This window comes from Aquarana catesbeiana, linkage group LG01, assembly GCF_042186555.1.
Source record: "Aquarana catesbeiana isolate 2022-GZ linkage group LG01, ASM4218655v1, whole genome shotgun sequence".
Taxonomy (NCBI): Eukaryota; Metazoa; Chordata; class Amphibia; order Anura; family Ranidae; genus Aquarana; species Aquarana catesbeiana.
Window position 1 is genome coordinate 89018454 of NC_133324.1, and position 26316 is coordinate 89044769.

Consider the following 26316-nt stretch of genomic DNA (forward strand, 5'->3'; position numbering starts at 1 on the left):
GGCAGGCTCCGTTGGATTCCGCCTGCTCAGCTGGGAATCTGTGCGCTGATCCCCGCTGAACAGGCGGGTGGGCTGGTCTGTGTCCGCTCCGCTAATGCAGAGTGGACACATACACAGTCCATTCTCCTCTATAGGCAGTCCGTTTACACACAACTGCCACCTGATCTGATCTGATCTGCCAGACGGATGCAGCACCATCCATCTGTTTTTATCAGACAAGATCGGATCAGATGTAGGCGAGTGTCAATGAACACATGTCCGTTGACACCCGTCACTCCATAGAGGAGACTGGAGGGTCTGATCGGTCCGCCCGTGTGAAAGGGCCCTAAGACTTCGCAGAACTTTGATTTTGATGCACAACGAGTTTATTTAGTTGATTTAAAACACAACTCACATTGGCCTTTAACTTCAGTATCAAGGAGAGGACAGCAAGGTCTACACAAGATGATCACTCGGCACTTATAGGAGAAGAGAATGACCGAACATTTGGTTGGTAAGCTTGATCACCAATTGAAAAATCTGTGACTGTAGTCCACGGTTGCTCTGGTGTTTCTGCTGAACAGTCACACTGCCTGTGACAGACACTATGGTACTGGTATAACAGCCCAAATTATCAACAGAGCAGGAAAAGGCCACCAGCACCAAAACTCTACATTTGGCCACAGCGGTTAAAGAACAGTAGCACCAACACCCACCTATGCTAGGAAAAATAAATGAAATTTCTGAAAATACGCTATAATTACCTTGTCTTCACAGGCCTCATCCAAAATATCTAAGGCTTCCGTGGAGATATTTTTGCTTTTGTCATGTAGCTGCGTCACCAGTAACTCAATCCCCCAGTTGCTGAAAAACTCCACATTGGCTCTCAGAAGAACCCGCAAATGTTTTGTTGCGTATAGACGACAGCTCTGCGCACAATAAAAAAAGTCAACGTTTCCATCAAACATTTTATTTATTTTTTATTGTTATTTATTTTGAATGGTACATAACAAACCAAAACTGATGTGGTTTTGAGGTCTGTAATTTGTTACGTAAATCCACAAACCCCAAATGTTACCATGGAACTATAGCATTATACTGCATAACAGAAGACACAATGACTACTGATGGCTTCAACAACCTTTTGGGGCTGGTTTTCAAGATATGGCTTCCTCCACTATGGGGTCCATTTAAAGGATAAATTAAGATTTAGGAGAAAGTTACACCCATATTTAGGTGTAACATGCCCCTGTTCTTAAGCTGTGGTTACTGTTTAATGTATTCCTTCTTTAAGATCACAACAAAGATTCTAAAATTGGTTTCAGTGAGTTTTTAAAGCCCACACTTGGGGCAGACATTGCTGTCTTTCTGAAAAGTGACCTGTAGTGAACCGCTTTTCAAAGACGTTTGACAGGCAGCAAGGAGGTTATGCGTTGCTTCCTCACCTACTGTTTAACCCTGTAATACCTGCACCACCACCACTTGCATTGCATGTTGTTGCAACGCAGGAACATTGACTTGGAGTATTAACCGCCAAACCCGCGGGTGTAATTTTGTCCCGACATGTTTATCCCCCGTCTGGCTGCCTTTACTGCTTAAGGCGAGTGGTCAGAAGGCAGAAAAAATGCAGCCGCCAGGATGCCGTCACCTGAACATTGTTGGTTTCTAGGGTGCTGTCTGCTACACAGCCTAGCAACAAAGGACAAATCCCCAGCCGCAGTCAGCTCCTGGCCAGAAATTTCCCGTCACTGACCAAGTATGCCATATTTGTGTAATGTCAGCCAACATTCCTGGACCCTTTGTTTACCTTCAACTGGCAGCCAGGAATCTCCTGGCTGGCAGATGCATGAGGCTGAGGATGTGCCACTGGTTGCTAGGACCAGAGTCCTAGCAACCACTAGGACATGAGTGGAAGGTTGTCAAGCTGTAACATTAATGAGCATACAAATGGCTAAGGACTTTCTCGCTAACCCCCACTGGCAATTTTAGGTCCATGAGCTGCCAGTCCCCAAGCACCAGCACTGTCACATGAGAGAAGAGGGAGTGACAAATATATTCCTCATATCCGGAAGTATCAGGTATTGCTTTTCTTTGCTCCCAGCAACCACGCAAAGGATAAGCAAGCATGTAAAGCTGGGGAGGATGGCAGTTAATTGAACTCTTAAATGCTCACCTTTCCTTGGCATGTGAAGAAGAAAGTGCAAGGGGCTAGCCTAAACTGGAAGGAGGTATTCTTTTTTTTCCTTTTCACACCAATTAAAGTAAAACTTATAGCTTACTTTTAACTGGTATCTGGTGATGTGAGGGATCTGGAAGGAGTGATGTCAGGAGTCCCTCAGATACATTGGCAGGCAGAATGTGAATAGGGCGGAGTCTGCTGTGACGCCATTGCGTTACCGGAAGGTTTGCGGGACTCCGTTTTGTATATCGGCCAGAGATTGTTTACAAAGCGCTTTGATACTTTCTAAATGCATGAAAACACATGGATGTATGATCAAGGAATTTCTCTGGAGGCACCCTTCAAGACGAGTGGAGTATACCGAACGTTCTAAGGACTCTGTTTAGAAAGACTCCTATGAGCCCTTTGGGGTTGATGTGCGTTCCGACCTTTCTGTAACCAGAAGGTCATGACCGTCTGGTAAGCCTATAGGGTGTTACCTGGTGGAGGACCTTTTAACTAACCGTTTATGTGGGTGGATGTTGTCACTTTCATCACACTTTTGTTGGATATTTATGTTTATTTCACATTTGGACTTTGCACATAATTACATATTTTTATTTGTATATTACACTTATTTCTGTGGAAATATTTGAATTTTGATCAAAATGTTTTTGTACAGTGTTGAAGATAGCACAACATGTTCTCTTTATAGAATGTGAGCAATGCCCTGGCGCTAGTCGCGTGGCTGTTCTCTATATAGATGAAAAATGACCCTTACTACAGGAAAAGCATACACTTCTCGACTCCTTCATGACCCTCTTCCATCATACTATATCATATCACGAAGGATACATTTTGCAATAAATGTGTGCCAATTACAATTCCCTGTAAGTATACACTTAGAATATTAAAAGAAAGGATACGCTTAATAAAAGTAAAAAAGCACTGAAGGAGGAGACATTAAGAATGCATTACGGCAACTCATTAACTTCCTGCAGCACTTCAGGCAACACAGAAATAAAAAGAAATGGGAATAAATAGGACTTACATCAGGAGATGCGGTTAAGGTTTTGGAGAGGATGACTCTGGCAAGCCCGTCTCGGCTGTAATCTAAGCTGGTGACTGCCAGCTTCAATAAGTGGTCTTGATTTTTAAGTGAGCAAAGATTTAGTAGACTGCAATAAAGAAATAAAATTACGGTAAGTGCACAGAAGGATGGCTGTAAAAATTTATAGTTGAGATAAGAATGGGCGCTTATGTCAGATAAAATGCTTGTCTACAGTGAGCAGAAAATCCATAAATCCAGCATTATTCACTGAAGTCTTCTAGCACAATCATATCATTTATGACTGAAAAAGCAATTGTTAGCTGGTCTAACAAGCACGGTATCAAAAGAGAAGAATGTTGTCTCATTTAGTGCTGAATTACTATAAAAGATGAACCATGTAAACCGCTTAACTGAGCTGCGGGAATGAAGCCGTGCGCACTCAGATGAACTCGCACAATTTCACTCCTGCATGTCAGTCCTGATTTCGGCCACGATTTTAGGGACATTTGTGCAGGTTTCTGCACAGATGTCAATGTAAATCTCAGCCCAAAATCGCAAAAAGTAATACAGAAACGAATTTTTGAAATCGGTGCAGCGCCGCAAATGTGGCGTCGCACCGATTAGGAAGGTGCCATTGACGGCAATTGCCGCCGATTTGACATGTCAAATCGCTCCAGTGTGAACCAGGGCTAATGCACAATTCAAATTTAAAACAAGCACAGAGCAATTTATTAGGAACACCTGTATATCTGCATATTCATCAAATCTAAATCAGCCACCGGGTGCATGCTCAGTGGCACGACGCTTCAAGTGCCAATGGTGTGGCTCAGATAATCCCACATCAATCAGGGTGCAGGCGTGTATGCTAATCCAATGCAGTATGACAGATTCCAAGTGAACACAAAGAAAGAAATGGGAATCATTGGGAGAACCACTCACTAGCCAAGGACAAGTAGGACTTTAAAGGGTGTGAGATTGTCACCGAGGTGAGCATGAATAGCAGAAATATGTTTAAAGTTATTTTATTGTACAAAGCATAAAAATATATATCATACAAACATAGAAATGTGCATACATTGCATGGCTAACATGAGTCGATACTCATTGTTTGCAGCACAGGCATAGATGAGTTCTGTGCATAGAGTAGACTGACTCGTTTCACAGAGCTGTATCTCCACTTTTTCAGGGAAACTCAATATGCGTCTATATTATCATCATATTTAAGAAAGATATCATTATAGTCACATCGGAATGGCTGATTGGGCATTGTTCCAGCAGCCTTTGGAAGTTTTTTACGATTACAGCAATTTAGACTTGGTAAGTCTGTTTGTACACTGACCATCTGCTAGTGTGAATGGCGGGATGCTGGTTGTGGACGGTCCTTTCTATGTGTCAGTGTGGTGCACGCGGCCAATGGCAGTATATATGACCAGGGGAGGGGGCGGTGTGGTTATACGTATGTTGTGTGGTCTGTTTTGGCTGTGGATGATGAGCTGCTCCAATCATGGGATGGATCACTCACCTGGATGATAGTTCTAGGTGTTAGTTACTTACTTTGGGTACAATTCTGGATCAACATACTGGGGGGTACCCTACAGTATCTCACAAAAGTGAGTACACCCCTCATATTTTTGTAAATATTTTATTATATCTTTTCATGTGACAACACTTTGCTACAATGTAAAGTAGTGAGTGTACAGCTTGTATAACAGTGTATATTTGCTGCCCCCTCAAAATAACTCAACACACAGCCATTAATGTCTAAACCGCTGGCAATAAAAGTGAGAACACATCTAAGTAAAATGTCCAAATTTGGTCCAAAGTGTCAATATTTTGTGTGGCCACCATTATTTTCCAGCACTGCCTTAACCCTCTTGGGCATGGAGTTCACCAGAGCTTCACAGGTTGCTACTGGAGTCCTCTTCCACGACGAGATCACGGAACTGGTGAATATTAGAGACCTTGCGCTCCTCCACCTTCCGTTTGAGGATGCCACACAGATGCTCAATAGGGTTTAGGTATGAAGACATGCTTGGCCAGTCCATCACCTTTACCCTCAGCTTCTTTAGCAAGGCAGTGGTCATCTTGGAGGTGTGTTTGGGGTCGTTATGTTGGAATTCTGCCCTACGGCCCACTCTCTAAAGGGAGAGGATCATGCTCTGCTTCAGTATGTCACAGTACATGTTGGCATTCATGGTTCCCTCAATGAACTGTAGCTCACCAGTGCCGGCAGCACTTATGCAGCCCCAGACCATGACAGTCCCACCATGCTTTTCTGTAGGCAAAACACACTTTTCTTTGTACTCCTCACCTGGTTGCCGCCACACACGCTTGACACCATCTGAACTAGATAAGTTTATCTTGGTCTGATCAGACCACAGGACATGGTTCCAGTAATCCATGTCTTTAGTCTGCTTGTCTTCAGCAAACTGTTTGCGGGCTTTCTTGCGCATCATCTTCAGAAGAGGCTTCCTTCTGGGACGACAACCATGCAGACCAATCTGATGCAGTGTGCGGCGTATGGTCTGAGCACTGACAGGCTGACCTCCCCACCCCTTCAACCTCTGCAGCAATGCTGACAGCACTCATACGTCTATTTCCCAAAGACAACCTCTGGATATGACGCTGAGCACGTGCACTCAACTTCTTTGGTCGACCATGGTGAGGCCTGTTCTTAGTGGAACCTGTCCTGTTAAACCGCTGTATGATCTTGGCCACCCTGCTGCAGCTCAGTTTCAGGGTCTTGCCAATCTTCTTATAGCCTAGGCCATCTTTATGTAGAGCAACAATTCTTTTTTCAGAGCCTCAGAGAGTTCTTTGCCATGAGGTGCCATGTTGAACTTCCAGTGACCAGAGAGAGTGATAATACCAAATTTAACACACCCACTCCCCATTCACAACCGAGATCTTGTAACACCAACGAGTCACGTGACACAGGAGAGGGAAAATGGCTAATTGGGCCCAATTTGGACATTTTCACTTAGGGGTGTACTCACTTTTGTTGCCAGCGGTTTAGACATTAATCACTTGCCGACTGGCTCACGCCGATACGTCAGCAGATTGGCTCTCCCGTGCAAACTGACGTACCTGTACGTCAGTCCATAAAAGCAGGCTAGCGGGCGCACCATGGGAGCGTGCCTGCAAACTTGATGTCTGCCGGCGGCCCGCGATCACGGCGAGGAGAGGCAGAACTGGGAACTGCCTATGTAAACAAATTGTCGCTCTTTTTTTGTTTATGGAGCAAAAAATAAAAACTGCAGAGGTGATCAAATACCACCAAAAGAAAGCTCTATTTGTGGGGAAAAAAAGGACGTCAATTTTTTTTGGGTACAGCGTCGCAGTGCCGTATCGCAAAAAATGGCCTGGTCATTAAGGTGGTAAAACCTTCCGGGGCTGAAGTGGTTAATGGCTGAGTGTTGAGTTATTTGGAGGGGACAGCAAATTTACACTGTTATACAAGCTGTACACTCACTACTTTACATTGTAGGAAAGTGTAATTTCACATGAAAAGATATAATAAAACATTTACAAACATGTGAGGGGTGTACTCACTTTCGTGAGATACTGTATGTGTGTTGGGCTAGTGTGTGTTTACATGTTCACATAATGAATCCGCTGGGGCTGGGGGTGGCCGTTTGGGTTGGTTGCTGGATGTTAGTGATGTTTTGGCTTATGTGTGCGTACTTGTGTGTATTTGCGTATGTGGTTGTGTGTGCACGTGTGCATGGGTGTGTATATGCTGTTGTATATGACTGAGTGTTTGAGTGTGTGTGTTTGTATGTGTGTACATTAAGGATGAGCTCCGGCGTGTTCGCACAGCCCACGTGCAGAGCCTGCTAGAAGTCGGCACTGCGCTGATCACAGGCAGCAAGACATTTGCCGACCTCTGCAGCCACGCATCGGGAAATGTCTCATTGCCTGTGATAGCGCAGCGCCGTGCCGACTTCCTGGCGGGTTCTGCACGTGGGCTGTGCAAACACGCCGGAGCTCATCCTTAGTGTACATTGGTGTGTATGTGTGGGATTATGTGTGTGCTCATGTATGTGCGTGTGTGTATGTATATGTGCGTGTGTGTATATGCGTGTCTGTGCATGCATATACATAGGTTAACTCTTACCTATGTGTTATACGATTGTTAATGGCAGCAACTAAATAGAGCCAATAAATAGCCAATTTATGATGAATTGGGTGACCACACTTTACTGTAATTTTGTTGTTATATGATGAATTGATTTATATTGGGATGGGATAATATCTTTCTTAAATATGATAATATAGACGCATATTGAGTATCCCTGAAGAAGCGGAGATACAGCTCTGCGAAACGCGTCGGACTACTCTATGCACATGAACTTATTTATGCCTTTGCTGCAAACAATGACTAATGGCTTATGTTAGCCATGCAATTAATGCATATTGCTATGTATGTACGATATATATTTTTATGCTATGTACAATAAAATTACTTTTAAACATATTTCTGCTATTCATGCTCACACCCTTTAAAGTCCTACTTGTCCATGGGTGGGAGTGATTTTCCCAATGATTCCTATTTCTATCTTTGTATTTAAACACAGGATGTGGATGTGAGTTTTGTCCCTGGAACTGGTTAAATATTATTTAATATAGATCCTAAGTGAACATCACACATCAAAACAGCTCCAAGCCCTTGGGAGACAGAAAGCGGCCTCAGCCCTGGGGTCTTCCTGATAGGACACGCCCTCTGACGCATTATCCCCTCTATGAAAATGCATCAGGGACATGGCCTATTGGAGGGGGGGGGGAGCAGGAAAGAAATTCACATGATTCCCCCATCAACACGGATATTGTTGACAGGGGAGTCAGCAATTGTTATCTCCCGGGTGGGGGATGCGGTCTCTGCCAGAAGACAGTGATTACTGCTAGCGGCTATAGCAGCTGCTAGCAATAATCGCATAAGAATCCAGCAGGCTGCTGGTTGTACCCAAGTTGATCGATCAACTTGGTGCATTCAGCCTGCCCATTAACGGTTCGAATCTCAGCCGATTCCTGCTGAACCAGTTGAGATTCGAACCGTGTATTGCCGGCCTAAGATACTTTTATTTTAACCACGTCAATATCAGGCACTTGTACCCTCCTTCCTACGCAGGCCAATGTTCAACTTTCAGCGCTTTCACATTTTAAATGACAATTGCGTGGTCATGCAACACTGTACCCATATAAAATTGTTATAATTTCTTTTGAGACAGATACAGCTTTCTTTTAGTGGTATTTAATCATCACTGGGGTTTTTTCTTTTTTGCTAAACAAAAAAGACTGAAAATTATGAAAAAAACCCAAAACTTCTTCATCATTTCTGTTTTACAATATTGCAAATAAGTAATTTTCTTCTTCACTGATGTGTGCTGATAAGGCTGCACTGATCAGTGCCCTGAATATTAGTTTAAATGTCCCCTGTAACTGGAAAGCCAGTTATTGGTTTTCCTTTCCTCAGACACTGACCGCACTGTGGAAAGGAAATGCCTATAACCGGTATTTGTTTACATGTGATCAGCTGTTATTGGACACAGCTGATCACATGGTAAAGAGCCATCATCGGCTCTTTATCCTGATCTGTCTGAGGGACACCGTTCACCATTGCACACCCTAGGGGTCAGAACAGTAAAGCACCCACCCCCCCAAAAGCTTTTTATGGATTTGGTCTTTGAAAACAGACACTGTTCTAGAAATTAGAGCAGAGTTAATTCATCCCCACATCATGGAATGTCAAGAGAGAAGGGAAGACGGCATGCAAAAAAGTAGAAAAGGTAACTGCCAACAAATATTCGCAAATGCACTAAAGTTTTGCTTATTTCAGAAAAAGCTGATGATCAAACAAACCCATTTTAAGAACAATGTGTAACTTCAATTTTCACTGCTCAAGAAACAAGGTGCACAAGGGAGAAGCAGCTTACAAGTACATAAAACCGACTCCCTGTGCATACATGATGGAAAGAGCTCTGGGGGACCACACGAAAGGAAAGTTACTGCTAGTGACAGACTGCATCATATATTTCATTTTCTTATTTTGCACATAGTTGTACTGTACGATGTCTTACCACTGAAACACATTGCACTTCTCCAGCATCTTGACTCCATGCGGGTGGCAGGAGAGGGTACCAATAAAGAGGAAATAGTACTGGCAGAGTGTGTTCAGTAAGCCGTTGTTTTGCAGACTGCGCTCTTGTTTTATGCCTGATGTGGCTGACAACCACAGAACAATGTCCTTCACCAGCTCCTCCAGGTAGCCCTGTCCATCCTGCAAGGAACAAATAGTAACTTTAAAGTGCAACCCAACCTTATAGTAAGGTATTCATAAAATACAGTTTTCATTTTTTCGCCCCCATATTTTTCAATTCCTGATGGATGCCTCTATTTTTTTACAAAAATCTTCAGTTTCAGTTTGTTTTAAAAACTGCAAGTAGGTCTTCTACCAATGGTCAGTTATGCATGCAAGTATACATTTTGCTTTCTCTGCCATAGCAGGAATTGTATAGCAACTGAGCATTTGCTCTTGACAGTTACATTATGGAACCTGTACTGAACATTTTAAAACATTTAAAAGTGAAAGTTCTGCCTGGTAAGCACCCATTTACACCTAGGAGGTCTATTACGGCAGGTTAATGCATGCATGTTATATTGTTACTAAACCCACAACAGTAAAATCAGTCTGTATATGCAGCATAGCATGCTTGTTATACTCACCGTGGAACTTAAGGGGTTAATCCTCTGCATTGTGTAAAAAGGCTGTTTTATCCTGCAAGCACAGATCCTCCCCTTCCTGTACTGTCTATCTGGGGAAAGACAGCTAACACAGGCAGGGTAGCCAACATGCACATGTTCAGTTGTGTCTTTTTTGCTGGAGAGAACACTTACTTGTTCTCAGTGATAGCCAGGTCACATGATATTGGCATCACACATGTGGGTGTGTATACAAGCTATAGAGGAAATCTCCTCCTACTTGAACTCTCAGCACTGGAGAAACTGTGCAGTTTATCACTGACCGCGGTATACAGATCAGCCAAAAAGGTATATAGTGGCAACATTTTAATGTAAAAAGAAAATTCATTACCTGTGGGCACTGTGGGAAGGGGGGTGGATGAACTATTTTCATATTACGGGGGTTTAGTAACACTTTAACATTAGTTGCATTAAGACAGCTCAGTTATTTGAATGTGCTGGCAACGCACCAAAACTTGGACCAGCACTATTTGTTTTTAAACACAGCAGACTGCAATGCATGGCAGTGTGTTACCATACTTTGTTGAGCGCTGCAACACGTCAGTCAGGGGTGTGTTGCCCAAGTACGTATGGCTGTCATTTCAAATAACAGCACCACAAAACTATCATGGGAATGACTAATTTTTGATTTAAGTTATGTCGTCTCTAGAATTGTACAAGCTACAATTACAAATTTCTTTGTGACTGAGCTAATGCCTCTACTTTATCTTCTGCCAATACATAATGATTACCAAGTATTTGTAAGCTTCACTTTAAATATTACTGTATGATGTTACAAATCTGTGAAATGTCACTTATTCCCCTGCTTTATTATTTGTTACTGTACTTTGAACAAAATACAATAAAATGTTACTAAATGCTATTAAAAAAATTAAAAATGCACTGCAACATGCCACTGGATGTTTGGCACGTTACCCTTCTGCATTGCAGTGTATAGTTATGGATAGTCTAAAACATGCCTGCTGTCATTGGGATCCACCCAAAACCCAGGATCGGTACTTGGCTCAGCCTCTCAGCCCCCCCCCCCACAGCCAAGAGCTCCAGTGAGATCTGGAGGGGAGCGCAAAGAGCTTCTGACCGACAGTCACGAGACTCTGCTGAGCGCGGAGAGGGAGAACAGCGACGTTTGATCGATCAGTTCTCACTGCAGAGCCGGTGGGGGACAGATGCAGCATCGGTTCAACACTGTATCCACCTAGGTGAAAATCCTGAACTTCTCTTTTACACAAGAGTTCTCACTAGGTGTGCCTTTATCAATTAGTGTAAGGTTAAGCCCCAAACAACCACCGTCTCATCGACAAAGTGAACACTTCAGTGGCTCTTAATTATAGTTTTTTTTTTTTTTTCTAATCAAAGTAGACATTGATTGTGTAGGATTTATATGAAAAAGGAGCTCAGAGCTCCACTCCTGGATGAAAATAATTCATATGCATTTTTTCCCAGCCCTTAAAGTGACCCTTTCCTTTTTTAAAGCAGGGTAAAATAAGAGGTTCACTTAATTCTTTCCATCCAGCATTATATACTCATCTTTTATTGCTCTTCTACTGCGCTGTTCAGCCACCTGAAGCGAACTACCCTTCCCCTTTAGGCGAATGGGTGGGCACGTGATTCACTCCTCTTCTCCCATCTGACAGCATTGCTGCTTCATGATAGGCCCAGCACCACATTTGGCAACGGGAATGAACTGAAAGTCTTGTGTAAGCATTAATCTCTGAACACATTTGCTCCTGATGGCATAGTGCCCTAAACATGACGACTCGGTTCAGCCTTTAGTCCCATCCAGCCACTGTCTGCCAAGACTGACAGGTAGGGGGTCTGAATGCTGCACCTGTTCCTTTCAGGCTCACAAAAATGTGGGGAGGGGCCTCACAAACCAGTTCAGGGCTTTCTTTCTCCAGTCCAAGTGAACAAACAGAATGGTGCTGGAGGCAAGCAGAGTTTATGCTGCTAAAGGGAGGGGGCAGGCATGCAGAGTTTAGGTGACCCTTTTACTTTTCCCCTAAATAAGCAAAGAAAGGGTCACTTTAAGGAAGTTCATTAGACAGGTAACATCTTACTGAAGTAGTTACGTTCACATACCCAGCAGCAAACCAAAGCATTGAATAATGTAGTTATTAATGCTTCCCTTAGTGCTAAAGTGAGAATCTAACATTTGGATCTAAATGTGACTCACCTCCTCTGACTCCAGCATGAACTCTGTGAACTGGCAACCTACTACAGTCAGCTTCTTGGCTTTATTGTAGTCTAGATCCAGACTGGCATAGAGCTTGCTGCTGGGCTTGTAAAAATACAGTAGTCGCCGTACAAACCTTTAGGAATGAGAACAAAGGGAAACAAGTTACAGAAGCGGAATAAAAAGCTGAAGCTGTGAAGGCGTTACTAGTGGTTCACCTAATCAAAACAGAATGCAAACGTATATAGACAGTAAAAGAGGCATGGTGTTTATACCTGTGCAGCTGCTCATCCTTACAGTTTTTCAGATTCACATTTGGCCACTGAAACGAAAAAGAAAAAATTGTGGTTTAGAAATGTTTGACATTTTTAAATGCTACCCTTTTTACTTTTTATGGGTAAAAATCTTTCTTGCTGTACAGACGATAATGTTTATAGTAAACCAGTAGACTGAAAACTACTGGCAGCAGGAGTGAAGAGCAGCAGCTGCTGGCATCTGAACATACATTTAGGCATGGCTCCTGTGCAGAGATTGCCAGCTCTGTCTCAGTCATGCAGTGTGTGGTGTAGCGGGTTGTCAACACTCCACTCTCGGGGTGATTGGGCCGGAGGATGGCGCATCACCGTCAAGGGCAACATTGTGAAATCGGCAGTTCCACACACTCCGTGTGCCCCCGGCTATGTCCTGGACTCCAGGGCTCGCGGGCTCGGGACCAGCATAGCGTGTGCTGCGGGATAGAAGGGAGGGAGAAGTGCGGACACATATCTGCCCTCCTCCCCTTCTTGTTGATGACCCAGAAGCGATGTCCGTTGACAGTCTTCTCGGCCATCAAGACCGGGAAAGAATGTAATGCAGTGGGATGTACATTGCATTCCATTCAGTGGAGCACGGGGGAGACATCCAGCGTTTTTTAGACCCTGGATGTCTCATTAAAGAGAACCTGTCACCAAAAAAAAAAAAAAAAATCACCACATAGGAGACTCCTATGTGATAAAAAAAAAAAAGAAAAAAAAAAAAGAAAACTTTTTTTGTTGTAAAAATGTAAGGTTACATCCAAGCACATAAAATCCCCCCCCCCCCCCCAAAAAATAAATCAAGGCCTCCTCAACCCCACATATATGCAGGTACAAACGTAAATGCACACTTTAGGGCGCCTACACCTGCAAATGTAGATTGTGATACACGTTACATTTGGCTGCACACCCCGGAAAGAGAGCAATAATTCTAGCACTAGCACGCCTTCGTAAGGCTAAATAAAGCTTTAAAAAAAAAAAATGGTTTCTAACTTTTATAGCTGGCTCCTAGATTCAAAGCAAATTTGTCAAGCCCTGCATTTAGGTATCCATTTGAGTAGCCCAGGAGCCCTCAAAATCCAGGACACACTATATATTTCAGGCTGCCCCTCCCATATCTCACAACGGATCCCTTAGATCAGGGGTCTCCAAAACTTTCCATACAAAGGGCCAGTTTACGGTTCTTCAGACTTTAGGGGGGCTAGACTGTGGCCACTGGGAGTTGATCATTGTTGATGTCATTGGTAGGAATCGTGCCCTTCATTGGTATCAGTGAATAAAATAGTGCCCCAAGGGCCAGATAAAAGCAAGCAAAGTGCCAAGTCCGACTTTCGGGCCGCAGTTTGGAGACCATTACTTCAGAGGAACGAGCAGCCCAAATATCAAAGAGTAAGGTGGGTGAAGTCCGAGCTCGACATTCTGTAAATGCGGTGATGTGCATAAACCAGTATTTCCTAATTGAGCAGGCACCCATTACGCTCCTAATGGCAGCTTAAAAACTAATCTCTAGCTTTTAGTGAAGTTTAAATTGTTTGTTTGGATCAAACTGGTCCAAACAAACTATTTACCTCACTAAAATATGCTGTGGCTCTCAAAGCTGTATGGCCTTTATGTAGTGCTGTGTCATGGCAGTGGGAAGGGATGTGATCAGCTTTAATTCGCTTAAAAAGTGCACTGATTTATTTTATAAACGTATATACCGTATATACTCGAGTATAAGTCGTTCCAAGTATAAGTCGAGGCCCTAATTTACCACAAAAAAATGGGAAAAACTTATTGACCCGAGTATAAGACAAGGGTGAGAAATGCACAGCTACTGTAAGTGGAAAAGAGGGTCAACAATGCCCATTTGCAGCCTCACTGTGCCCATTTGCATGCCTCACTGTGCCCATTTGCAGCCATAGGTCCCCCAAACTTCAAACTCAGTAGTTAAGGGCTCCTAGATGCCCCCTAGCTGCAGCCAAAATTTGGGGTCTCTGAACCCAAAGGGTCCCAAAATGACATTGCTGCAGATGGACACAGCTGACCGAATTTGGGGCCCCGTATCTTGGGGCCACTTAGTGCTAAGAACCCCAAATTATGGTGTGGAATTAGCGCCATAAAATATCCAAAGCTGGGGTTTCTAGCACCAAGTGGCCCCAAGATACAGGGCCCCAAAAATCGGTTCCGAAAATGTCAAGCACTTTTCTGTAGCAGAGAATGACATTTTTCGAACCGGCTTTGGGGCACCGTATCTCGGGGCCACTTGGTGCTAGGAACTCCATCTTTGGATATGTTATGGTACCAGTTCCACTGGGTTTGCACATCAAATTTGGGGTTCCTAGCACCAAGTGGCCCTAAGATACTGAGCCCCAAAGTCGGTTCGGAAAATGAATTTTTTTGCTGCAGAAAAGTGCTTGACTTGAGTATAAGTCGAGGGGGGCACTTTCAGCACAAAAAAATGTGCTGAAAAACTCGACTTATACTCGAGTATATACGATAAGTCTTTACATGGCTTTTATGCGCTTACTCTCTGTTCACCTATTTCATATACACAAATCTGTAGCTATTAGAGGGCACATTTCCTGCATTTCCAAAAATTGACTATCTGTGACTGCAAATCACTCCTGGAGCCACTGACCCACCAATGCAAATAAAAACCTCATGAAATTCCAAGCATAGAAAAGTTCCGCACCATGACGCTCCCCGTATTCTGACTAATAGTGTTTCTGTATTCACACAGGCACTTCACGTGGGCCCGGTGTAGAGATGGGTAATGAAACTAAAGTTATGTGTTGTCACCCTATGGTGCCTTTTCTTCAGTGAAAGTGGTTTATTGCATATCGTGTACCTGCTGGAATACTTAAAAATATGAAGAACACTTTTAGTAGTGTGCATTAATTCATACTGTGACACCCCTACAGCGACCAATTCCAAGAAATTGGGTTTAGCAATGTAATGCACTGTGATTGTGTTAACCACATCTACTGCCCTGTGCACAGCAATCATAGCAGGCATATATAATCAGGAAAGTAACAAAATAATGGCAAACATATAATCAGGATACAGGGCAACATTCACGTACATATGTAATACAGAAACCTTATAAGTATTAAAAAGGTTATGAAGTGTCGATAATTTAAAAAAACTTTTAGATAAGCACCTAAACGACCACAACATACAGGGATATACAATGTAATACTGACATAAATCACACACATAGGTTGGACTTGGTGTCTTTTTTTCAACCTCGCTTACTATGTAACTGTGTAACTAAGTAAACAGTCTTCTAATTAATGTTACAGTTTTATAAATTCAAAATACTAACAATAAGTTACAAAGCCATCCACAAACTCTGTCACCAGCTACATCACTAACCTAGCCTCAAAATACTAACCTGATCGTCCTCTTCGTTCCTCCCAAGACCTCCTGCTCTCTAGCTCCCTTCATCACCTCCTCTCATATTCACCTCCAGGACTTCTCCCGAGCCTCTCCCATCCTCTAGAATACCCTACCCTAATCTGTCACACTATCTCCAAATCTATCTACTTTTAGGCAATCCCTGAAAACTTTTCTCTTCGGAGAAGCCTACCCTGACTCCACATAACAACTGTTCTTTTATTTTCTTCATCAGCTCATCCCTCACAGTTACTACCCTTTTGTATCACTTGACCCTTCCTCCTAGATTGTAAGCTCTAATGAAAAGGGCCCTTTGTTTCCTCCTGTATTGTATTGTAATTGTACTGTCTGTCCTACTGTTGTAAAGCGCTGCGCAAACTGTCGGGGCTATATAAATCCTGTATAATACTTAAATTGTCAGTCTGTTTCACTTCTGCTTGAGATGTGTAGAAGTCCCCCCTTCCTCAGAAATGATCAGAATACAATATCATATAAACACACATTACTTTTATAAAAAAAATATAAGGTATAAAACAAAAGATCAAGTCGTACCTTGAGTATGGTCCCTATAAGATTCCAGTTCCATTCAAGGTTCTCTTTGTGAATGAGGACTTGGCTGTCTCTCAGATTCATTGCTAAAGCTTCTTCTGTATCCTATACATAAAGTAATAGAAAATATATATTAGAGCCTAAAATTAGTTTTCCAAAATGAAAGAATAAATAAAAATAAAAAATAAGCATTCTGTAAATACAGATCAGGACTCCAGGTTCTTGCAACTCACCGGGAATAAACGTACCAAAAATTGGCCGGTTCATCAGGAACTGACTTTTCAGTACATGTGAACTGCTAAGATCTTCACTTCGAAGGAATGCCAGATACCGAAGGCTGAAAATTGCCTTATACCAGGGTAACTTTTTGACAAGATAATATATAGAGTATCTCACAAAAGCCTCAAATTTTTGTAAATATTTTATTATATCTTTTCATGTGACAACACTGAAGAAATGACACTTTGCTACAATGTAAAGTAGTGAGTGTACAGCTTGTATAACAGTGTAAATTTGCTGTCCCCTCAAAATAACTCAACACACAGCCATTAATGTCTAAACCGCTGGCAACAAAAGTGAGTACACCCCTTAGAGAAAATGTCCAAACTGGGCTCAATTAGCCATTTTCCCTCCCCAGTGTCATGTGATTTGTTAGTGTTACAAGGTCTCAGGTGTGAATGAGGAGCAGGTGTGTTAAATTTGGTGTGATCACTCTCACTCTCTCATACTGGTCACTGGAAGTTCAACATGGCACCCTCATGGCAAAGAACTCTCTGAGGATCTGATAAAAAGAATTGTTACTCTTCACAAAGATGGCCTAGGCTATAAGAAGATTGCCAAGACCCTGAAACTGAGCAGCAGCACAATGGCCAAGACATACAGTGGTTTAACAGGACAGGTTCCACTCAGAACAGGCCTCGCCATGGTCGACCAAAGAAGTTGAGTGCATGTGCTCAGTGTCATATCCAGAGGTTGTCTTTGGTAAATAGATGTATGAGTGCAGCTAGCATTGCTGCAGAGGCTGAAGGGGTGGGGTGGGTCAGCCTGTCAGTGCTCAGACCATATGCCGCACACTGCATCACATTGGTCTGCATGGTTGTCGTCCCACAAGGAAGCCTCTTCTAAAGATGATGCACAAGAAAGCCTACAGTTTGCTGAAGACAAGCAGACTAAGGACATGGATTACTGGAACCATGTCCTGTGGTCTGATGAGACCAAGATAAACTTATTCGGTTTAGATGGTGTCAAGCGTGTGTGGTGGCAACCAGGTGAGGAGTACAAAGACAAGTGTGTCTTGCCTACAGTCAAGCATGGTGGTGGGAGTGTCATGGTCTGGGGCTGCATGAGTGCTGCCGGCACTGGGGAGCTACAGTTCATTGAGGTAACCATGAATGCCAACATGTACTGTGACATACTGAAGCAGAGCATGATCCCCTCCCTTTGGAGATTGGGCCGCAGGGCAGTATTCCAACATGATAACAACCTCAAACACACCTCCAAGATGACCACTACCTTGCTAAAGAAGCTGAGGGTAAAGGTGATGGACTGACCAAGCATGTCTCCAGACCTAAACATCCGTGATGTCGTCAGAGGAGTGCAAGAGGACTCCAGTGGCAACCTGTGAAGCTCTGGTGAACTCCATGTCCAAGAGGGTTAACGCAGTGCTGGAAAATAATGGTGGCCACACAAAATATTGACACTTTGGGGCCAATTTGGACATTTTCACTTAGGGATGTACTCACTTTTGTTGCTAGCAGTTTAGACATTAATGGCTGTGTGTTGCGTTATTTTGAGGGGACAGCAAATTTACACTGTTATACAAGCTGTACACTCACTACTTTACATTGAAGAAAAGTGTCATTTCTTCAGTGTTGTCACATGAAAAGATATAACAAAATATTTTAAAAAATGTGAGGGGTGTACTCACTTTTGTGAGATACTGTACACAGAGGACAATGTATGATTCTTTCTTTCCAGAATGATGTGGGGTAGAGCTGCACAATTCTGGCCAAAATGAGAATTACTATGTTTTTCCTTGGGTTAAAGACCATGATTCTCTCTCACGATTCTCATGGCGTAACATCTTTCACATTCTACAAAAAAATATGATCTAACTTTACTGTTTCATTTATTAATTCATTAAAGTGTATTTTTTCCAAAAAAATTGTGTTTGAAAAACTGTTGTGCAAATACAGTGTGACATAAAATACCGCAACGGCCGCCATTTTATTCTCTAGGGTCTTTGTTAAAATATATAAAGTTGGGGGGTTCCAAGTAATTTTCTAGCAAAAAATACTGATTTTAACTTGTGTCAGTCGTTAAGTGGTTAAACTGACCTCATTTACAGACTGAAGTTCATTCATATGATCTAAAAGAACAGAAGATACAATGTTTCTCTTTATCTCCCTAAGCCATGTTGTGATAAACTTGGCAGGCTGCCTGTTTTCTTTTTTTTGACAGTTCTCAGTAGTGAGCAGAGAACACTCTGCACTGAATGGGGAAAATGCTGTTCCTGTGTTAAGATTGGGAGGAGGGTAGAATTGCAAATTTTGATTCTTGAATGATTAATCGTGCAGCTCTAAGACACCTTTCACACTGGGGTGGTTTTTAGGCGCTTTAGTGCTGGAAATAGCCTCTGCTAAGCGCCTGAAAACCACCTCCCATTCATTCAAGTGTGACTTTTCAGTCGTGCAAGAAGCATCTTTGGGAGCGCTGTATTTAGCGCTCCCAAAACGCCCTGCCAATTGGAATGAATGGGCAGCACTTCCGAAGCGACACAACACGTGAGTTTTAACCTCTTTTTTGGGGTTAAAAGTGCCCTCCTAGCGGCCGAAAAGCGTCGCTTAAACAGCAGTAAAGCACTGCTAAAACAAGCTGTGGTTTATCGCTAATGCGGCCCCAGTGTGAAAGGGGTCTAATGTGGGGCAAACAGCATGAAATGTCAATACATGTAATTTCTCCTCTGAACGCCTTTAACTCCTGGCAGGAAAAAGCAGCTTAAAAAAAAATGTGCCTAAAGCCACAAATTGCACACGCGTTTAAGCACGTTGAGTGTTTATGGATTCAATTGACCAGAACATTAAGTTATTCTAGTCACTGGAATGAATGTTCAATCACTAATTGTGCCTAGCCTTTATGCGGGTCAAGCAGATTTTCTGCCCAGAACCTCCTCTCCTGAATGTGTCGAAGATGGGGGTATTTCAGCCTGTAAACGCTCCCCTTTCAGTACAGGTGTAAACGGCTATGTGCGCATGAACGCATAGGCTAAAACAGAAGTGTTTTTACAGGCTGAAAAAGAGATCAAACACCTGTAAAAGAGGTGTTTAAAGAGGACCTCCAGCGCAGACCCCCCCCCCCCCCAAAAAAAATTAAAAGTCAGCAGCTACCAATACTGTAGCTGCTGACTTTTAATATTAGGACTATTACCTGTCCAGGGATCCCGCTATGTTGGCACCCAAGCCGATTTTACAATGCCGGGTGCCGCTGCCATTCCTCATAAGGGGAACTGTCACTGAAGCCTTGCGTCTGCACAGCTGGTTCCCTGAATTTCCACAGGACACGGGTCCTTGTCAAAAACAGGTACCTGCTCCCCCCCCGAAAGGTGCCAAATGTGGCAGCGGAGGGGTTAGAAAGCAAAGAAGCAGTGATATCCCTTTCGGTGGAGCTTTGCTTTAAAGGAGTTGTAAAGGCAGAAGGTTTTTTTATCTTAATGCATTCTATGCATTAAGATAAAAAAAACCCTGTGTGTAGCAGCCCCCCCACCCCCCCGCCCCCAATTACCTACCTTCTTCTCTCTTCAGCAATGTCTACGATCCCCTCAGTCATCCAGTACACTCCTCCTGATTGGCTGAGACAGAGCAGCAGCGCTATTGGCTCCCGTGGCTGTCAAAGTCAGTCAGTCAATCAGGGCAGAGAGGGAACGGGCCAGGTCGGGGCTCTGTGTCTGAATGGATACACAGAGCACTGACTCGGCTTGGGTGACAACCTGTAACAAGCTGCTGGCTGAGGGGCACTCAAAGGAGGTAGGACTAGGAGCAGCAAAGAAGGACCCGAGAAGGAGGATTGGGGCTGGTCTGTGCAAAACCAACTGCACAGAGGATGTAAGTATAACATGTTTGTTATTTAAAAAAAGAAGTGCAAGAGCCCTCACTAGTAACAGTAATAGGTTTGGAACTTGTTGCAAAGTAAACATATACTATCACCTAGAAATGTTACCTGCTTAAGCAAAAATGTACCTTTTTTGTCTTAAATTCCCTCTGGATAAAACTTCTGTCATTTTTTAAATATGAACAGTACAATTCCAGACATGTTCTTACAGCTGAAGATCTGCTCTGAGAGATCTGACAGTCTCAGGAGATGTGGAGTGAGATTAGGGGATGTTACTACTGTGCTGCTCACTGTTATCCTTGTTGGAGTGAAAGCTGCACTTGAGAAACTGCACTATCTCTCTGCTTAATTTTTGTCTGGGGATCTAGGTTATCTCCATTTTTCCACCAGTCATCAGATACTAGCCATTATGGGGCCAGCTCTGACCCTAGAAAGCAAAGCCCTGCTTCTCTAACAAGTCGTAGCCTTCTCCACTAACACACATAGCATTTACTAAAACTAGAGAGTGCAAAATCTGGTGCAGCTGTGCATGGTAGCCAATCAGCTTCTAACTTCAACTTGTTCCATTAAGCTTTGACAAAAAAGCCTGGAACCTGATTGTTTCTACGAAGAGCGGCACCAGATTTTGTACTCTCCAGTTTTAGTAAGTCACCCTCATAGTGTAAGTCGGTAATGGAAAAAAGTCACCCATCTGGTAACAACAGTGCCCACAGAACAGGGAATGTAGTAGGTATGTTTCATTCGAACCAAAATAATCTGTGAGCCAACATGAGGTGGATTTAGGCTAGGTTAACACTATGAATCATCTATGAATCGCACAGGAATACGTAGTGCATTCCTGAGCAATTCAAATGTGATTTAGTACGGTTCGATTTAAACCCATTCATTTTGAATGAGCTGAAATGGCACCACATAGCACCGAAGTAGCACATGCACTACTTTTGGAAGCGCAACCAGAACACATGCTAGTTTTGTACCATGCAATCCGGTGAAGACAAACATGCTGTGTATGCGTTTGGGGTATTGTTAACATTGCACTGACATCCGCTGCAGATTGAAAAGGCAGTGCGGGAAACACACACAAATTGAGAGTTTCCTGCAATGCGTTCTAAAGGCCACACACTTATTTCCTCATCAGCAAACAGACCGCAACACTATCATCCAGTGACTGTAACTTAGGCTGGCCATACATTTATACAGATTTCTTACTCAATTTCCTTTAGATCTATTTGAAGGATATTTCCAAATGAATGTGTACTCTCACAGGGTGACACTGTGGGTGCACAGGTAGCAGTGTGCCAGCATCCTAGAAGGGCATGTACTAGAAGGGCAGGTACTAAAGAACTAAGGAATGGACTTTATAGGCACACAGGTAGATTTTCTAAAAATGATAAAACTAATTTATTGAGTACAAAAATTCATATAGTACAAACAGAAAATACAGATACAAATATATAAAATTTGGTAGGATTACTGTTTTAATAACCCCCACACAACCTGGACCCTACTTTACACGATACGTAGAGTTGGTAATGTGACCAGCAGTCTGGAAATAGAAATTCCCGTAATGGTGATTCTGTTGGAAGAGTAAACAGACAGACTTGTGGGTCAGGTTGCGAGTCCGGGTATACATGAACTTTTAGTTGCTCGACATGTTGCGCGTGGGAGCACGCTTCCTCGGGAGCACATGAAATTCATGCAGAAAGCAGATGCGAGGTAGAAGATGTCAGGAAAAAGCTAAAAGGTGCGGTTTTCTGGGTCTCATCCAGAGACCACAGAATGTATAACAGTGCGGTACTTGCGAGTAGGGATCTAGTTGGTAGCCTAGTATAGGTGTAATCTGATGGTCTGCATATAACAGCATGAGGATAAAAGCGAAATCAACACCTAGGAGAGGTAACCCCTTAAACAGGGCCAGACCGTGGACACCGTGTGTTCAGCCTGATAGCTGGTTCGCATATCAGGCTGAACACACGGTGTCCACGGTCTGGCCCTGTTTAAGGGGTTACCTCTCCTAGGTGTTGATTTCGCTTTTATCCTCATGCTGTTATATGCAGACCATCAGATTACACCTATAGTAGGCTACCAACTAGTATCCCTACTCACCAGTACCGCACCTCTATACAAAATCTACCCATGTGCCTATAAAGTCCATTCCTTAGTTCTTTTAGTTCCTTTAGATCTACCTTCAACTATGTAGTGCAAGGGCCCGCCTGACTGCATAAAAAGTGAAAGTGTTTAGGTCTGACCTCATAGTATATGGTTTTGGTAAAGCTAAAGGAAAATTATATAATGTAATGGCAAGCCTTAGGCATGTAAACAAAGCATACAGGGGCAAGCACAGACACAATTTGTGAGACTGCTAAGCACTGCAAATTCTTGCTCTCTAAAGCAAGAAAAAGGATATAAAAAGCATTAATGGACTATACACAGCAACTCTTCTTCAGCTACATGTTTGGGAGATCTTCACTTGAATGAAAGAAAAAGCACTTTCTTCTCACCTTCAGAATAAAAATATCCTTCTGTACACGCGTGTGCTGATCGCGTTTTTGGTGGGTAGCCATCGCTTTCTGTACAATGTGATCTAGATACAGGCTGTAAGGTTTCGGTCCTCGTTTCTTCATTTCATGGAAGCGTTTCAAGCAGTTTACTGCTGCACTGGCCCGCCTGCAAATTTTATATAACAAATTATTACTTCCTGTGACTACAGGAATCCCTGACACACATTCCAAATTTACACCTTTTACATCTAAGAATTTTGTAAAAAATTATCATTAAACTTAAACCCTATTCATCTCTAAAAGTCAAGATGTAAGCTGAATTTCAGGAATTCAACCATTTTGGAAAAAGTAAAGGCATGCTATGAGTTAAGTCCAAGGAGTACATGTCACTTCTCGGACTTAACTGTATTATATCTGACAGGTTTATGGCTCTGCTACAGCATACAATGAGACACTGGGGGGGGCGAGAGAGGAAAAAAGCACACCGTGCAGCTATGCCTGGCCCTCCGCTCTGCTGCCCATTCACATAAGCCCTTGTATTTTGTGCATGAGTTTACATAATACAAGGCTTCTGTGACTGGGCAGGAGAGGAGGGTCGGGCATAGCAGCTCTAACGACTCTACTGCTGAAGATGCCAGAGACTAGAGGGTACAGATTTGGGCTCCTGAAACTACAGCAATAGCAGTCTTCCAGGAGGGCAATAAATTGCCAAATTTAAATAACAGCTATAAGTCCAGGAGATGTCATGCACCTGGTTGGACTGAAATCATAGCGTGCTTTCACTTTTTACAAAGGAGCTAATTTCCTGGAGTTCAGCTTTAAAACCAACATAACCTATGGGACCACGTTAACCTAAATTAACAGTCCTGGTTGGAAGACCCAGCATTGTTATACATAAGGCCATGTACCAGATATTGCTTTTAAATCTGTATGATCAAGGTAGGAAAGGAAAGTAATCAAATGTGGGGTTAAAGTGGTTGTAAAGGCAGAAGGATTTTTTTATCCTAATGTATTCTATGCATTAAGATAAAGAAAACCTTCTGTCTGCAGCAGCAGCCCCCCTCAGACCATCTCTATCCAGGAATGTTGCATGAGTGCCTTGGCCGTCCGGGATCCCCCCTCCTGATTGGCTGAGACTCAGCAGCGGCGCCATTGGCTCCCATTGCTGACAAAGTCAGTTAGCCAATCAGAGGAGAGAGGGGTCAAGGCTGAACAGCAGCTCCGTGTCTGAATCGGCCCAGGGTTCCCCCATAGCAAGTGGGGGCACTCCACAGCAGTGAGGGATCAGGAGCACTGAAGAGGGACCCGAGAAGAGGAGGATCTGAGCTGCTCTAAAAAATCATTTCACAGAGTAGGTAAGTATAACATGGTTATTTTTAAAGAAAAAAAAAAGTAGACTTTAGTATCACTTTAAGGAATACTTGCTAACAAAAAATATTAACACTAAGTTCTGTATTCAAAAAACGCTGCTAATATTTGGTACTGCAGATTTTTTACATTAGGAAACTATATCAAAGGTTTGTGTTTTTTGGACATTGATGCATTTCCATTTGTAATTCATACAGCTGCTTTGAACCTGAAAAAGCTGCATTTGACAATAAGAGGCTGAGCTTGGCTTGGGTTGCTTGCAGTTCAAATGCACTTCAAAAGGACATATACATTTGTGCTCATAAGTTTACATACGCTGGCAGAATTTATGATTTCTTGGCCATTTTTCAGAGAATATGAATGAACACAAAAACCCTTTCTTTCACTCATGGTTAGTGTTTGGTTGAAGCCATTTATTATCAACAACTGTGTTTACTCTTTTTAAATCATAATCACAACAGAAAATGAATCTGATCAAAAGTTTACATACCCTGGTGGTTTTGGCCTGATAACATGCACACAAGTTGACACAAAGGGGTTTGAATGGCTATTAAAGGTAACCATCCTCACCTGTGATCTATTTTCTTGTAATTGGTGTGTGTGTATAAAAGGTCAATGAGTTTCTGAACTCCTGACAGACCCTTGCATCTTTCATCCAGTACTGCACTGACATTTCTGGATTCTGAGTCATGGGGAAAGCAAAAGAATTGTCAAAGGATCTGCAGGAAAAGGTAGTTGAACTGTATAAAACAGGAAAGTGATTAAAAAAAAAAAAAAAAAAAAAAAAAAAAGATATCCAAGGAATTGAGAATGCCAATCAGCAGTGTTCAAACTCTAATCAAGAAGTGGAAAATGAGGGGTTCTGTTGAAACCAAACCACGGTCAGGTAGACCAACTAAAATTTCAGCCACAACTGCCAGGAAAATTGTTCGGGATGCAAAGAAAAACCCACAAATAAATTCAGGTGAAATACAGGACTCTTTGAAAACATGTGGTGTGGCTGTTTCAAGATGCACTATAAGGAGGCTCTTGAAGAAAGATGGGCTGCATGGTCGCGTTTCCAGAAGAAAGCCATTACTACGTAAATGCCACAAATTATCCCACTTACAATACGACAAACAGCAGAGACAAGCTTCAAACCTTCTGGCACAAAGTCATTTGGAGTGATGAGACCAAAATTGAGCTTTTTGGCCACAAATATAAATGCTACATTTGGAGAGGAGTCAATAAGGCCTATGATGAAAGGTACACCATTCCTGCTGTGAAACACTGAGGTGGATCGCTGATGTTTTGGGGATGTGTGAGCTACAAAGGCACAGGAAATTTGGTCAAAATTGATGGCAAGATGAATGCAGTATGTTATCAAAAAATACTGGAGGAACATTTGCATTCATCAGCCAGGAAGCTGCGCATGGGACGTACTTGGACATTCCAACATAACAATGATCTAAAACACAAGGCCAGGTCGACCTGTTATTGGCTACAGCAGAATAAAGTGAAGGTTCTGGAGTGGCCATCTCAGTCTCCTGACCTCAATATCATTGAGCCACTCTGGGGAGATCTCAAACTTGCAGTTCATGCAAGACAGCCCAAGAATTTACAGGAACTGGAGGCTTTTTGCCAAGAGGAATGGGCAGCTTTACCATCTGAGAAGATAAAGAGCCTCATCCACAAATACCACAAAAGACTTCAAGCTGTCACTGATGTTAAAGGGGGCAATACACGGTATTAAGAACTGGGGTATGTAAACTTTTGATCAGGGTCATTTGGGTAGTTTCTGTTGTCATTATGATTTAAAAAGAGTAAACACAGTTGATTAATAATAAATGGCTTCAGCAAAACACTAACCATGAGTGAAAGAAAAGTTTTTGTCTTATCATTCATATTTTCTGAAAAATGGCCAAGAAATCATAAATTCTGCCAGGGTAAACTTATGAGCACAACTGTATCCAAAGAAACAGTGCAACACAATTCAGGGTAATCACAGCCTCTAAACTGTT

The 26316-nt window shown here is 42.7% G+C and overlaps 1 protein-coding gene across 2 annotated transcripts in view; it reads right to left on the reverse strand.

Annotated features, from left to right (window-relative positions):
• Positions 1–26316, reverse strand: part of RICTOR (RPTOR independent companion of MTOR complex 2) — a 214245-nt gene that overhangs the window by 39929 nt on the left and 148000 nt on the right. For both annotated transcript variants that reach the window (XM_073621546.1, XM_073621535.1), the window contains exons 17-23: positions 22949–23114; positions 16344–16445; positions 12396–12442; positions 12121–12256; positions 9266–9465; positions 3189–3315; positions 744–908 (exon numbers count right to left, since the gene is read on the reverse strand). In XM_073621546.1, coding sequence (XP_073477647.1) covers positions 744–908; positions 3189–3315; positions 9266–9465; positions 12121–12256; positions 12396–12442; positions 16344–16445; positions 22949–23114 — 943 coding nt within the window. The remainder of the gene's footprint in view (positions 1–743; positions 909–3188; positions 3316–9265; positions 9466–12120; positions 12257–12395; positions 12443–16343; positions 16446–22948; positions 23115–26316) is intronic.